This window comes from Corvus brachyrhynchos, unplaced genomic scaffold (assembly GCF_000691975.1).
Source record: "Corvus brachyrhynchos isolate BGI_N302 unplaced genomic scaffold, ASM69197v1 scaffold48, whole genome shotgun sequence".
Classification (NCBI taxonomy): Eukaryota; Metazoa; Chordata; class Aves; order Passeriformes; family Corvidae; genus Corvus; species Corvus brachyrhynchos.
The window spans coordinates 1865396-1879386 of record NW_008240027.1 but is presented as its reverse complement, the minus strand read 5'-3'; the positions used below and the strand labels follow the sequence as shown (position 1 = coordinate 1879386).

At 37.4% G+C, this 13991-nt stretch overlaps 1 protein-coding gene across 4 annotated transcripts in view; it reads right to left on the bottom strand.

Moving 5' to 3' along the window:
- Positions 1-13182, bottom strand: part of SPATA6 (spermatogenesis associated 6) — a 37393-nt gene extending 24211 nt beyond the window's left edge. For all 4 annotated transcript variants that reach the window (XM_017743578.1, XM_017743579.1, XM_017743580.1 and 1 more), the window contains exons 1-7: positions 13024-13182; positions 11643-11691; positions 10865-10906; positions 9403-9527; positions 5063-5143; positions 2914-3192; positions 1251-1338 (exon numbers count right to left, since the gene is read on the bottom strand). In XM_017743578.1, the coding sequence (XP_017599067.1) occupies positions 1251-1338; positions 2914-3192; positions 5063-5143; positions 9403-9527; positions 10865-10906; positions 11643-11691; positions 13024-13182 (823 nt within the window). The remainder of the gene's footprint in view (positions 1-1250; positions 1339-2913; positions 3193-5062; positions 5144-9402; positions 9528-10864; positions 10907-11642; positions 11692-13023) is intronic.
- Positions 13183-13991: the final 809 nt, after the last annotated feature.

Below are 13991 nucleotides of genomic sequence, written 5' to 3'. Positions count from 1 at the left end.
TCCCCTACAGCCATCTCTCCCTCCTCCTATCACCTCTGCATCCCTTCCCTCACCACTCACTGACCCACAGACAAGAAGTCCAGGGAAACAAACATCTTAGGGCTGTACTGGTTTAGGATTTTTCACAGTGTCAATATGCATCCCTGAGGGACTGACATTAAATTTTCCTTCTTGGTCTGGTCTACCAGTTTGTACTGAACAGCCCTCACACTGTGACCCAGGAAAATCAAAAAAGACTAAACTCTATGTATTAAGATTTCTAATCCTAGGAATCTGTTCTTTTCAGAAGTTACAGTAAAGCCTCAAGACACAGGCAGGTGACCAAAGAATCCTCTGGATATTAATACTGAGGTAGGTTTTGGTCTCCGAACTACTGGCCAGAAATCATCAGCTCCTTTTGTAAGTGTGCAATGCTATCAGATGATCTGGTCTGTTACATTATCCAGCTATCACAGATTGGCAAGTCTGCTCCCAAAGGGGATGTGAAACCTTTAAAATCCAGCACCCAGTGCAACGACAAAGAACAAATGTAAAATAGCATGTTCATAATGATTTGCTGTACAGCAAATTATAATTAGTGAGGAAATGAAATAAAAATGAGGCAGAGCATACATAAACAAATACTGATGAGACTCATTAAAATCCTCGTATTGTCAGACATATGCAATAAAATTAAGTTTGAGGACACTTCCCTAAATTTCTGGTCCCACACTTTTTATTAAACTCTCACTTACTGATACCAAAGGCTGCTGAAGCAGATATTGGAGCATATCCTGGATGCTCATTAATAATGGTAAGTCACTGATCCACTACTCACAAATACTGCTGAAATAAACATTATTCATCTGTGAAGAAACAGAGTCCTTGAATTTCAAAATAATCAATACTGCAAGCCTGATCAACACACCTACAAACCATGGTCCAGATTTGCTCCACCATTCAAGTCAACAAAAAAAGTGGAGTGAAACAGAGCACTCGTCTGGGCTTTGGAATTCTCTCCTCCTATTTTCATATTATGTAGAACTATGTTCCAAGCTTCATGAGGTAAAGAGCTATTCAAGGGCACCCTTTGGAGCAGTAATTTATTCAGTATTCTTCCTTTTCCTAGGAAGAACTAACAGCTTGTTCTCCATCATAGACTGACATTCTCATAATAAATAAAAAACCAGATAATAATAAAAAGCCCCAAATAAAACTACTTACTGAAGAAATCAAAAGCATGAATGAGATATGTAGTAGAAAATACTGACCAGAGGGTGCCTTGGTCCAGGCTTCTGCTGTGCTTTCTCGTGGGGAACACCAGGTATGAAGTTTAGCACCAGGACTTGGTTGTCCAACCTGAAGCACAAATACTGTTAAAATGCTCAGTATGAGATGTATCAATTCCTGTTTTTTCTGGTTTTCTTCATAAGATCACAACTAGTACTTTCTGAAATATTTTATTTTATTTAAGTACTATTTTAGACTATTTTCATAACACTTGGCTCATGTACATTATTAGCAATACTGTGCATAAACAAAAACAGTGCTAAAAAGGTCTAGAAAACTCTGAATATCCCAATGTTGAAAGAAAGAGAAAATACAGATAGTTTCTCCTTCATCTGTAATGTCTACAGTCGTTTTAAACAATTGTTGGTGTCTCATACTTGTTCTAAACAGCTCAGATCTCACCAAGAGAGATCTGAATCTCTTCCTAATTAAAAAGTTACATTTAATATAATCTAATTTTAATCTTCATGTCACACAAAATCTCCAGGCCAAAAGAGTTCTCAGTAGCAAAGATGCCCTAAAAGGAGCATTCTCAATCTAGAAAGGCCATGACAGTCAGGATACGCTGAATTAAGAGACAAGCTTTTTCCTTTTTTTTGTACAAACATAACCAAGCATTGAAAATCAATAATCAGTGTTAATGATGCTATAATTAAACTGTGAACTTCACCTATAGATCACAAACCAGAAAAATTGAATAAAAGGAGTTAAAAGAAAAATATTTGAGAGAAACAGTTGATTGATGAATGATTATTGACCTATTAAGGCCATTTTGAATTTCTAAAAGGTAGCTATATGTAGACTAAAACTTGGAAAAGAATTCTAAACTTTGAAAATATATTATTAATTAATTAGTATCAACACTAAGCAAAAAGATAAGGTAGAAGCAAGCTATTTAACCACTAGATTATCTAACTGGTTGTCGTAAGTGCCCAGAATTGTAGCCCAATCATAATGTCACAGCACAATTCAAAGTGATTTTCTAAAAACAGAGGATTGTTGCAATAAGAAGAAAAATTAAGAGGGGGGAAAAAGAATATGAGTATATGGTCCTCCAAATGGCTGGGAAATGTAGCCCCTTCATTTTAAAAGACTTATACACAATTTCTGTAAGTAAGTACCTAATTTCAGGACCATTTTTCATGTATGGCAAAAAGTCCTTATGCTATGAACTCTAAGTCAAAGTGTTTGAGATGTAGCTCTGAACAAAGGAAGTGTTCCAAAGATCACAGGATGCCAACATAAAAAAAAGTTGAAAGAGAGGAAGTGCAAGTGTTCATAATGTGACTAGACACTCTGTCTTTAAAGTCTTATTCAGGAATTTTTAATACTAATATCAATTACTTCCAAGCTGAATTTATACACCTTTTATCCTGTCTAGTGTGCTGGAAGAAAAGAAATGGGGCCTCAGAGAATTTAACCACGATATTCATGATAGAATTTGATCTTTGTCTGTTACTAAAGCGGATAAAAGAAATTTTATTTTAGTTAATTTTACATTTAAATCACTCTGTGACAGACTGCTAAGGAGAGAAAAATTATTCATCTAAACTAAGAGCTGAATGAATTTTTGGAGCGCTATTTAGTGAAAGAACAATATTTGAACTGAGCTTAAGCTGGAAGTGCCTTGGAGCAAATACAAACCCGTCTGATTACAAAGGGAGGTTTGTCAGTGTCTCTCCTGAACTCGTGAGGCCCGAGGTTCAGATGGGCCAGTCTCTGCCTGGCCTCCTCGGAGAGCTCGCACATGCGGCGCTTGGTGTACGGGGACGGGGAGCGCGACTTGGAGGCAATCGTGGGCTGCTCGTAGCTCTTCACTGCCGAGCTCTGCCTGCCCTTCTCAGATGGAGGAGGGTTTTTCTTTGGTAGTTTTGAGTGCATCTTTCCTTTTGGGGTTGAATGATGCACCCAATTCGTATCAGCCTGAAGTGAAGAAGAGAAATCATCTGATTTGACAGCGTGTACGATAAAGATCGCTGAACATAATGCAAACAAGGAATTAATAATTTTAACAGGAAGAGATGCCATGGCAGCTGAAGTTGCCCTCACAAAACTATAATCAAACAGCAATTTAAAAAACAACGTGTTTACCATTTTCTCTGAAACCAAAAGAAGGTTAAACACCCAGTACTACACATAAGATGTCAAGTGTCTGATACTTACTCAATTAGCTTTCTCACACAGTTAGTGGAGACAGTAAAAATTAAACTGAATTTTGTCACAAGTTGCTTTAATACAAACTTTACCTGAATTAGATATACACAGATTTGAAGCATATTTTTATCTGTTTAAGCTTTTATTTTAAAATTCTTACCCTTTAATATAAAAGATATAAATTAAAATAGGAGCTTATTTAATAGTTTGAATTATATGCATTTAGAGTTGCCTAAAGCTTCAAAAGAAGTGCAACTACATTCTCGAAAATTTGTATTTTCTTGGATCATGGTGAATTTACTAGTTCTTTAAAAAGTTATAACCAAGAAGTAGTGTTTAGTCGAGAAAAATAATACTCTTCCTGTCAGAAATTCTTATTCAAGCTGGAGCTAGTTGACATTAGCCCTAAATCTGAATGCTGCATGTACTCCTTCGGTTCAGAGGAACGGAGAAATAAAATGTCCAGCTTGCCTTTAAGCCTTTCCCTCTATACCCAGCCACTGGATGGGTGAGGCCGAGGCTGTGTGTTTGTTTTGCTTTGACTTGAACTTGGCAGCACACAGAATACTCCTACCATTCCTCTGAACTCCCACTTGTGCAGCTGATAGTGGGACACAGCATGGACTTGGCCCACACAAAGCCAGGCCTAATTCTCTAAGACTAATCTCAGCTTCATCAGAAGCAGGCGGTGCTGCTTCTGGCTTAGACCAGTTGTGAAACTGGACCTTCACTGTAACACAAGCAAATCTGAGATGCCATTCATAGATACTTTCAGGAGCAGTTTAAATTTTAAATCAAATCGCCCTTATTCAAGTCACCTTCACTGAAGCCACTTTTCTGACAATGACAATTTTCACTGATTTTTAATTCTTCTTCTCTCTCAATATATTTCATTTGCTAAATTTGGAAGAAGTTTCTCACTGAAGTCATTAGCAATGCCACCAACAGGTCAAAGTCACCTAAGTGTCTTTGCACACAAGCCTTCCTGACAACCATTCCATTTTAATGATGCTGCACCATTTTTCAATAGTACAGCAAAAAAGGGAGGACATAAGAGTAACTCTACATGACAGCTTGTGCCAGAAATCCAAACCAAAATTCCAATCTGTGAGACCAGAGAAGAGTGCTACTTCACCTTTAACTGTACTCACAGCCAAAGCAGCATTTCCAGATTAATGTAGGTGACAGCCCTTTCAACAAAAATCTGCATTTCCATTACTGTCAATGATACAGTTATGGAAACAATTAAAATTAATTGGTTTGGTTTAATAGTGTACCTTCTCTAACTTCACCTAGTTTTCACTGTCCTTAATTTTAAGTGTCAGCAACAAATGGTGAGAAGCCATCTTTCCAGGTACAAATACACCAGGGACTGACACTTCAGCTGATCACAGAACACAGCAGTTGATAATTGTTTCAGATTCAAGGAACTCTCAGCATCTACTGTCATGCACCAAACCCACTCCTTACTCATACTTGATTAAAAATTTAATCAAGTTGTCAAGCACCCATGATACCTGCTTTAACCACAACAAAAGAATGAGAAAAGTTTGAAGCGAGCAGCACATGCAAAAATTGGAAGCAAGGCTATCAATATTAAATCTAGAAATTAAACTGCAAACAATTAAATTGTGCTAACCTGTATGTGACTCCTTCCAGAGCTTAACAGACTGTCTGAAATAAGGGAGATTGTAGAAAATCTCAATTTTGGTGCAATTCCCTAGAAGAGAGACAATAATTGAACATCCAACTCAAGATAAAGGGTATCAAAGAGGTAAATGTCACCTAATGTAACAAACCATTCCTAATTTTCAGCCATTTCCTTTGTTAATTTCAGCCTTTAATAAAGATAATTAGAAAAGACAGAACAGCAATGGTAAATGTCAAGATGCTAACATTTGCATTTCTGACAATTCAATTACAGATGATTACACTGCTTTTGTACAACAATTAAGGTCTGACTTTTATTTTAATACCTTTTTTTTTGTCAAAAGCACTTTTAAAGATTTTTCATGCCATGCTATTTGGCATAAATAAAAATTTCAGTCATGCTCTAGAAGTTTCACTAATGCTAACTTTGTAAACTTGTCTGAGAACAGTCTCAGTTGTGCCATCTCTTTTGTAAAAACATTTTGTTTAATCAGTCAATCACACCGCAAATAACTATTCATTTGTAACAGTATGACTAAGAATACCCTTCATTCCTTCATCTTTAGAATAGTCTGATTTCTGTGGATGTCTCCCTTGTTCCATAACCACGCTCCACTCCCTCACAATCCCCTCCTGCCCACAGGGCAGCCCTAGTTTGTCCCACTTGGATCAGCGGGGTCCAGCTGGGCCTCCTGGTTGAGCACAGCACACACGGAGTAATGGCCAGCAAGTCCCTCCATTTTCACATCATTAACAGCTTCTGCTCCACTCACCTTCTTTTACTACAGCCATGGCTAGGAATGTAACACCTCAGAAAACTATTGCCTTTCAAATTCACTGAGCATTGGTCAATGCAGTCAAAATTTATTGGGTGTAAAGGACAGGGATTATGACGCACAAGCATTATATCCCAAACAGCAGCATCAAAAAAGGCATAAAAGAACTAAATGCCACATATGCTATAAACAAGTGGCAATCATCTATGTGCATCTTATAGAGCTCTGCAGAACTCAAGAGAGAATCAAGTGCCCCTAGAAATTTCTACCCTCTCTTCTTTCAACATGGACAGAATTTGCTGCCTGAGGCATCTCAGTGCATGGGCATTTGTGCACATGAACACACAAAATCACTGAGACATGAAAAGGAGCTGGGCATGTTTGTGACTGTCCCACATTTGTAAGAATTAGCAGGAACTTCATGAGTGAAGTCTATTGATGAACCAAACTATTCTCTACCACCTGCCTAAACACTGATTTCCCATTAGGGAATATGATCTGGCCCCAGGATAGATTATGGAAATGTAAAGACAAAAATGCCAAGAAAGCTCAGTCATAGCAATTAACAGAGTCCAGGATTCAATCAAGTCAAGTTATGGCATATAAAAGAGGTTTTAAATCTGATCATCTTTAATTAACTCGTTTTTACTACTAATGAATTGTCAAGTGCTATCAACAATTTAAAAAAGGACACATCAGAATTAGTATGTCTACTATAAAATGCAACAATAGAGCACCTACTGCTCTTACAGAGATTGGAAATGATTACAAAATTCTTAAGAGCTCATACCTAAAAAATGACACAAACCATGGTTTCTTCAGAGAAATAGTCTTCGGAGAGGGAATATAGGATGGCATTCGAATGCACAGGCATTCAAAATCACCGCATTGCGGTGTGATTGAATGCACAGGCATGTCAAAAGCAACTCAAAGGCCAGAAGCCATCAGAGGACTTGCTCTGTTTTTTGCAGTACCAAACTAGATATTGCTGAAGGATATTCAACACAGAATTACATGAAGACTGTCATATAGCCCCAAACACATCTGTAAATGAAAATCCAGCCAGAAAGTTTTTGGGATCTCTACTGCTTCTGGCTTAGTGGTGTCTGCAGCATCGAGCAGTCCTGCACCAATCATTAAACAGAAGGGACATAATAGCAATTTGATCATAGAAAAAGTACAAAGGTGGTTCATGTTTACAAGAATACAAGTCTAATACGTGCTTTTGACAGTAAGGAGTATGAGTACAACTCTAGCTTAAAAAAGCATGTATGAATATAACAGAAGGTCTTATACTGGCATGCTAATAGAAGATAGCATAACTAAAAAGAAACTGTTTTAAGTAATGTGGCAAATACTGCATGAAGGTGGGGAATGGAGATAAGAACATCTGTAAGAAATCACTACCACAGTCCAGGCATAAACATATTCTGAAAGGCAAAGGTTGCAGAGAAATACAGAAGAGCCAGCAAGAGCCTCATCTGGGCAACACTGGACCAGGAGAGATAACTCGAGGCATGTCTTGTACGCACACAGAGTTTGTAAACCTCGTAAGACATTTAGCCAGAGACATTATCAGCCAAGTGCCAGATTTCTGGAGGAGTTCTGATCCTCTCGACTTGGGATTCCTTCCAAGTGGCAGATTAGCAGTGTTAATCAGATACGGCTTGTCACTGCCTATCTGAACTCCACAACCGTAACCTTGCTGTTGCTACCTTTATTTTTTTAATAAAAGACAAATTTTTTGGGAATCAAAGTGCCACTGAAGCACATTCAAAAATATTCAACATCTCAGCTGGCTATAAATAACTTTTCATGTGGGAAGAACATAGCTTCACTAGCATAGGAATAACGTGAGGCTTCTCACGACCTTGTTTAACGCCTCCTTTTGCTTAGCATTCACATCCAGTGCTTTGTGCTGACAGACTTAGCAGGAGACACCAGTAAAGCTCAGGGAACACTGGAAGATGGAGGCACTTGAGACTGCATTTCTACTGGAGGTAAGAATCCTTTCACAGTTAGTCCATTTGGCAAGTGAGGAGAGGAACAAGAAGTTAATTTTGGGAGCCTCCCTTCAATGCCATCAAACACAGCTTCTGTATTACTCACTGAAAAGGGAGTCACTATGCCAAAATCCTCTCTTAAACTGTACTTTCAGCTATGGAGATGGAACAGAGCAACAAAGGCCTCTGCAGTCCCTGTTCCAGGGCAGAGATGGATTTTGTTTACGCTGCTCCCAAGGACATAGAAGTATGTCTTACATCAGTCAACTTTTTAAAGCTACTACAGTGCCATCACTCATCAGCTACACATCCAAATTACTCTGACCACATCTTCTCATAGCTCGCAAGTTATGACACCTTCTCTTTATTAGAATATATGTAATTTTTGTTTTAAAGAGCTCAGTTTGACAAAAAACATCGAACTACTCTAGTGGCTCTGCTTCTACAAACACTCACTATATTCTATTCACAAAAAAGTCTAAAAACATGTAGCTAATACCACCTCATTTGTTACTACCTCCCTATTCTTTCTCAACACCAGGGAAGTACCTATTCTATGAGCAGTATGAAAGCAAAACAGTCGCACCCCATCTCTTGAGCCACACCACGATGTATGGGATGAGCCATATCAAAGAGATACTACAGCCAAAAAACAATGGTTGTTTTTGCAGGGACAGTTTAAGTTGCTACAGAATCAGACATTTTGTAGCACAAAATCACAACTTTAATTCATTCAAATGTAACACAGCATTAGATACCAAATTAGCACTCGTAACGGCAAGTGTCTGGGCAGTTTCCAGGTTGCCCTTTCAGGGGAAAGATTACACCAGCTAAAAGATACCAATGAACTTTAACCAGCATTTCCCTCCTCCTACGTGCTTTTAGTCCAACCACAATGGACAGGGTAATTGAGTCCCTATCCAAATGTCCTGCCAGTCCAGCAGTAAAACTTAACTAAAATAGACCACACAAAACAAACTCCAAAACAAATCATTACTATCCTCCTTAAAGTGCCTTCCCTGGGTTATTCTGGTGACAGCTAAGATTTGACAATCAAACTTTATGAAAGGGCAGTGTGAAATGAATTAATTTTCATTTAATATGTACTTGAGCCCTTATCTCCAGAAAATGAGCATTAATTCATTGCACTCATTCTGCCAATTAGCTGTTGTTCCAAAATGCGAGGGAGAGGGACCAAGGAGGAGGGTTACATGGTTTATCTGTTGAGAACCATGAAGTCAATATGACATCTCCCTCTCCTCCTGCATCCTTTCAACCACCAGCTGCAGCACAGATTAAACTGAATGGAGACATGTCATGGTGCCACACTGCAAACCAAGTGGAAACTAACTTTTTCACATTAAATAATTTCTTGAAGCATTTTGAAAAAAGATTCTACTTTCCCCAAAGTTCAACTGTGGATTTGTACATTCAACACCTTGAAATGGCAAAATCTGTCAGAAGTAACGGCTTTTCATTTGAAGCAGTTCAAGGGGTTTCTTCAGTGAAGCAGACTGTGTCATAAATACAATTCACAGACATTCACTCACTGTGAAAAACGGGGACCTCTTCATTAAAATCTCACGCTCTAAACCACGGTGCCCATGGGTAAGCTTAGGGTCAGGGAACAGGAAATCTCTTGTATTTTCTTCATATGTAGCTAGAACTTTTCCCACTAAAAAGAAAATACATACTTTAATTGGAAAATAGACAAAGCCATACAGCACAGACACCACACAGAGCCATGTTGAAACCAGGATAAATTTTGCTCTTTACAAATTAACAGCATGGCTCTAAAACTCCTATCGCACTAGGAAATAACCTCATCAAGTTAAATCAGCAGCAGAAATGTGCAGAATCTACTATGAAACGATGTTTAAATGTTACTGGAAAAAAAATTAAAAAAGATTGTGTTAACTGTTCCATAACAGACACACAAAAAGTTTTCTTTAGACAACTTTTCAGTAGTCTTTCCCTTCCACGCCACAGAAAAATACTTATTTTTTTAATGGCAGCCAATCCCTTATGAAAAACTATCATTCCATATAACAGAATAGTAATAGTAGCAGTAAGAAAGAAACACATGCAACATCAAAATAATTATTTCAAGATTTTCTCAATTACCTGGCTTGCTACTTTTCAAAAAAATAAGTTTTTCTTTAGAGGTAAACCCTTGAATGTATATTGCAAAAAAAATGTAACTTGTGCTATTGCAGCCATCTTGCTTGCTTATGTTGGGCTGTATCACACCTATCTCTGAGCTCTGAAAATAAATTCCTTATGCAAGATCTTTTATCTTCCCACAAAAAAAAATCCCCATTCACTACATTTCTTCAAGTAAACAGTCTGGTGAGTCACCTGAGAGAAGCAATAGTTTCCTTGAAAGTACTAAGGACAAGTGACAGAGAGTGCTTTTAATACCACAGTTTCCAAATGAGTCCTCTTTAAAACTTGACTTTAGTTCCAATAAAATGCAGATTTACATTATTCATGGGAACACTTGAATTTCATTAAAATAGATTTTTATAATCACACGAACCAATAACAGAAGTATGACAAATCGCTATTTATTATCTTCACACATCCCAAGAGACCTGTAATACTTATAGTGAGGATAAGAGTTTTCCCAATGGTCACCATTAAAATGGAAGAGAAAGAAAGTACCATTCTGAGAACAAGATTATGCACTCTGAAATTTCACAGACAGCCTCTCTGCAAGTGAATTGTGATGCAGTTAATAATTATGCACTGGATGATTTCAGTTTATTTTCCATTTTTAAATATTATCACTTTTCTAAGTCTGAGCATGATACATTTAAATATTTGGTTATTATTCTCTTTCAAGAATGAGATCCTCTTGATCTATTAACATTTTATATTCAGAGGACTGTTTGTTGAAGGGCTTTCTATGTTGTCTGTATGTTGGAAAAAGTGATTGTGCTGTAACGGGCAATGTCCTCCTGGAAATTCACCTATTAAACTGCATAATTTATGAAAAGATTGATACAATACCTGGAGGAACGAGCTGTATTAGTTCAAGTGTGGCTGTGTCAACTAGGAGGGAAAAAAGTTTTTTCATGAGTTAAAAAAGAACTAAAATGAAAATTCCCATAGTCAAAGCCCAAGAAAAATGGATCACTGATTTAAGCTTCACAGCTCTGCACATTGCTGCACTATTTCCACCACACCAATAATAAGATAAAATTCAGTACAGCTCGCATAAATATCGTCATGAATACAATGGCATTAGCAGGGTACAAATGACAACACTAAATCTGACTTAGAACTTTTTAAGTTCTATCTGCTGCCAAGTTTGTCCTCTTTTAAAGAAGATTATGCAAGCTTTGCCCCCTTTACAGATAACTCCCTGTGTGAGGGTGCATATTCCTGCAGTTTGAGTTCAGGTCAGTGTTTTCTCACTACAATTCATTATACACATGTGGCAAGACATAATTTTCTTAAAAATGAAAAGAATCCTGTTACAAAAATTGGAGGTTTATCCTTATATAATTTGACAATTAATCAAATAAATGACCACATAAAGGAACCCAATATCAGATAACCAGCTGGACTTTCAAACACTTATGACTTTTTACCCTTTTCCTGTTCCAAAGCATCTAACATACATTTCTAGAGGCATTTTGTTAGATGACAATGGTTACCCACTAGTTTTTCAGAGAACAGGCCCCTGATAGAAAAACTATCACATAATTTAAACCTCCAAATCATCCTTACAAAAATGCATGACATTAATGGATACAACATAGTATACAAAAAAACCAGAACCTACATTCCAGTAACTTCACAAGGTCTCCAGGATCAACTATATTAGCAAATGCCTGAAAAAGAAATAATAATAATAATAATAATAATAATAGCACAGTTGAAGTAATCATATGGACCTGTGGGGAGGGAGAAGGGAAAAAAAACCCAAAAAACAATGGTCTTCCTTGCCAAGATGGTTGTCAGGAGTCCTATCCCCACTGGAAAGAGAGAAGCTACTAAAATTGTAATTTGGAACATTATCAAATTCCCTGAAAGCTATCAGTTCTGTAATATACTTTCTACCCATATAGAGTTCCCTCTCTCTATGTAAATAACGAAAATAATTTATTGTGAAGAGTTAAAGATGTAGAGGTAAGTAATGGCTAAGAAAATTTCAAGAGAAAAACATAAATTGCTGAATGTACTACAATTCTGATAGATGAATGCACTTTAATTTATTAGTAATCCTTTAAGTTTCATTTTCACAGAGGTGACTTTTCATGGAAGTCTCCTGCTCAGGTTTTTTTTTAACCTGAATCCCGTGTGAATAGATGGCAAAGAAAATGAGAGGATGTTGCACTGGATGGAGGTCCCCTACATTACACTGAAAACAGCATTCAGTACATTCCTCTTAAGAAGTTTGTGGTATGTTTGCCTTTAAAAAATGATGCTCTTTTCTGCTCTTCAGTAGGCAGTGAAATTATCACTGCTTGTTTCTTACCCACTTCACCAGAGCATCACTGAAGTTTACTCAGCCTGGTTTTCAAAGTGCTGGGAAATGCTTAAAGGAAAAGAACTAGAAAGGGCAAAGTATTATTATTCATAGGTAGTCAAGAAGCCAGATCATATCTGTAAGATACTGTGTTTCATTATCCCTGTGGTACTAATAATGAAGCTAGTAGGGACTCAGAATATGTGATAAACAACTATAAATTACAGGGCCAGAGTATCAATCTGGGAATTCTGGTGACAAACCATGAAAAAAGGATCTCGAAGGGAGTAGGATGTCACCAAAAAGGCTTGAGCTGCTACTTTATCTTTCTACTAAATTAAGGTGGCTCTCCTATATTGTATAGTCTCTGTTCTTCACCTTGCTATAATTTTTAGAACAAAAACATTCAGTCCCTTCCAAGCCAAGAAAAAAGACACTGAGAAAGGACAGTTCACAAAAGGATCAACAAACACCTAAAAAGTCTCATCATACATTAGAATCTTCAGTACACATAATTCTTGAGTCCCCATATGGATAACACAGGCACACCCCTCCTTTGTGCTAAAGAGAAGCAGGAGTTAAAATACTGCACCATCCTCAGTGTGACTATTTGTGCTCATGGGTTTTGCAGACAATTTTTGTGGAATTTGTGATGGGGTTTATTTGGGTTGTATCAGCCCTTGACATATCTTACCTTTTCAAATACTAGTTTCTCTTGAAAGAAGAGTGGAAACACTGCAGGGACACATTGAGTTTTTTTGTACTGCCCAAGTACAAAGACACTGAGATAAAGTTCCTGTTTGTCTTTCAGCAGCACTCCAGGACAAGTTACCTGTAGGAGTAACACACTCATTAAACAAACTGAACTTTAGGTACACAAGTAATGGCTGTTTTCAAGATAAAAATGAAACACTCAGGACTGAAATGGTTGATTTCTGAAAGCCAGGATGTAACAGGCTAGAGAGAAAAAAATTCTTCTCTAAAGCAATTCTATTTGTACAGACTGGCCAGGAAAAAAGTCACCATTTAAAAATGATCGGGACCAAATTCTTCTTGCTTAAGTAAACACACTCCATTGTTTTCAACCAAAACTGAAACCCAAGGCCAGGTTAATTGAGTTAAAGGCATGCACTGACTGTGCAAGGTATAACCATCTATGTGAAGACTCATGTAGAATTAAGTCTACATGATGCCAACACACAAAACCCACCCAAACTTGAATGAAGCTGTTCAATTTACATGCTTAGATATCCATACTCTGTCCAGCCACCAGAAAGGGCAAGTTTATTTGCAAATTTTCTGTAAATGAGAAAAAGCAACTGTTGTTCCATTTCTACCAGATACATTTCTTCCTTTCTCTGAGAAGTCTGGCCATCTTTAAACTCAAGGCAGGGAACGACTCTCGCTAGGCTGCCACTCAACTTTCTCTGCACAATTTTTAAATTCTGTAAGTAAGAAGTTGGTCTGTTTTTAAAGCTCTGACTGCAAGAATCTACACAACTCATTGCAAAACTATTTGCTATTTTCTCTGAACCACGTGGACTTATTTTATTTCCCTGACAGAGAATTGACACCTTTCACTTAAGGTCTCATGCTCATTTTTTATCTCAGAATTAGAAATACGAGGTTGTCTCTTCCAACATGAGGTTTCTGGAGAAAGCG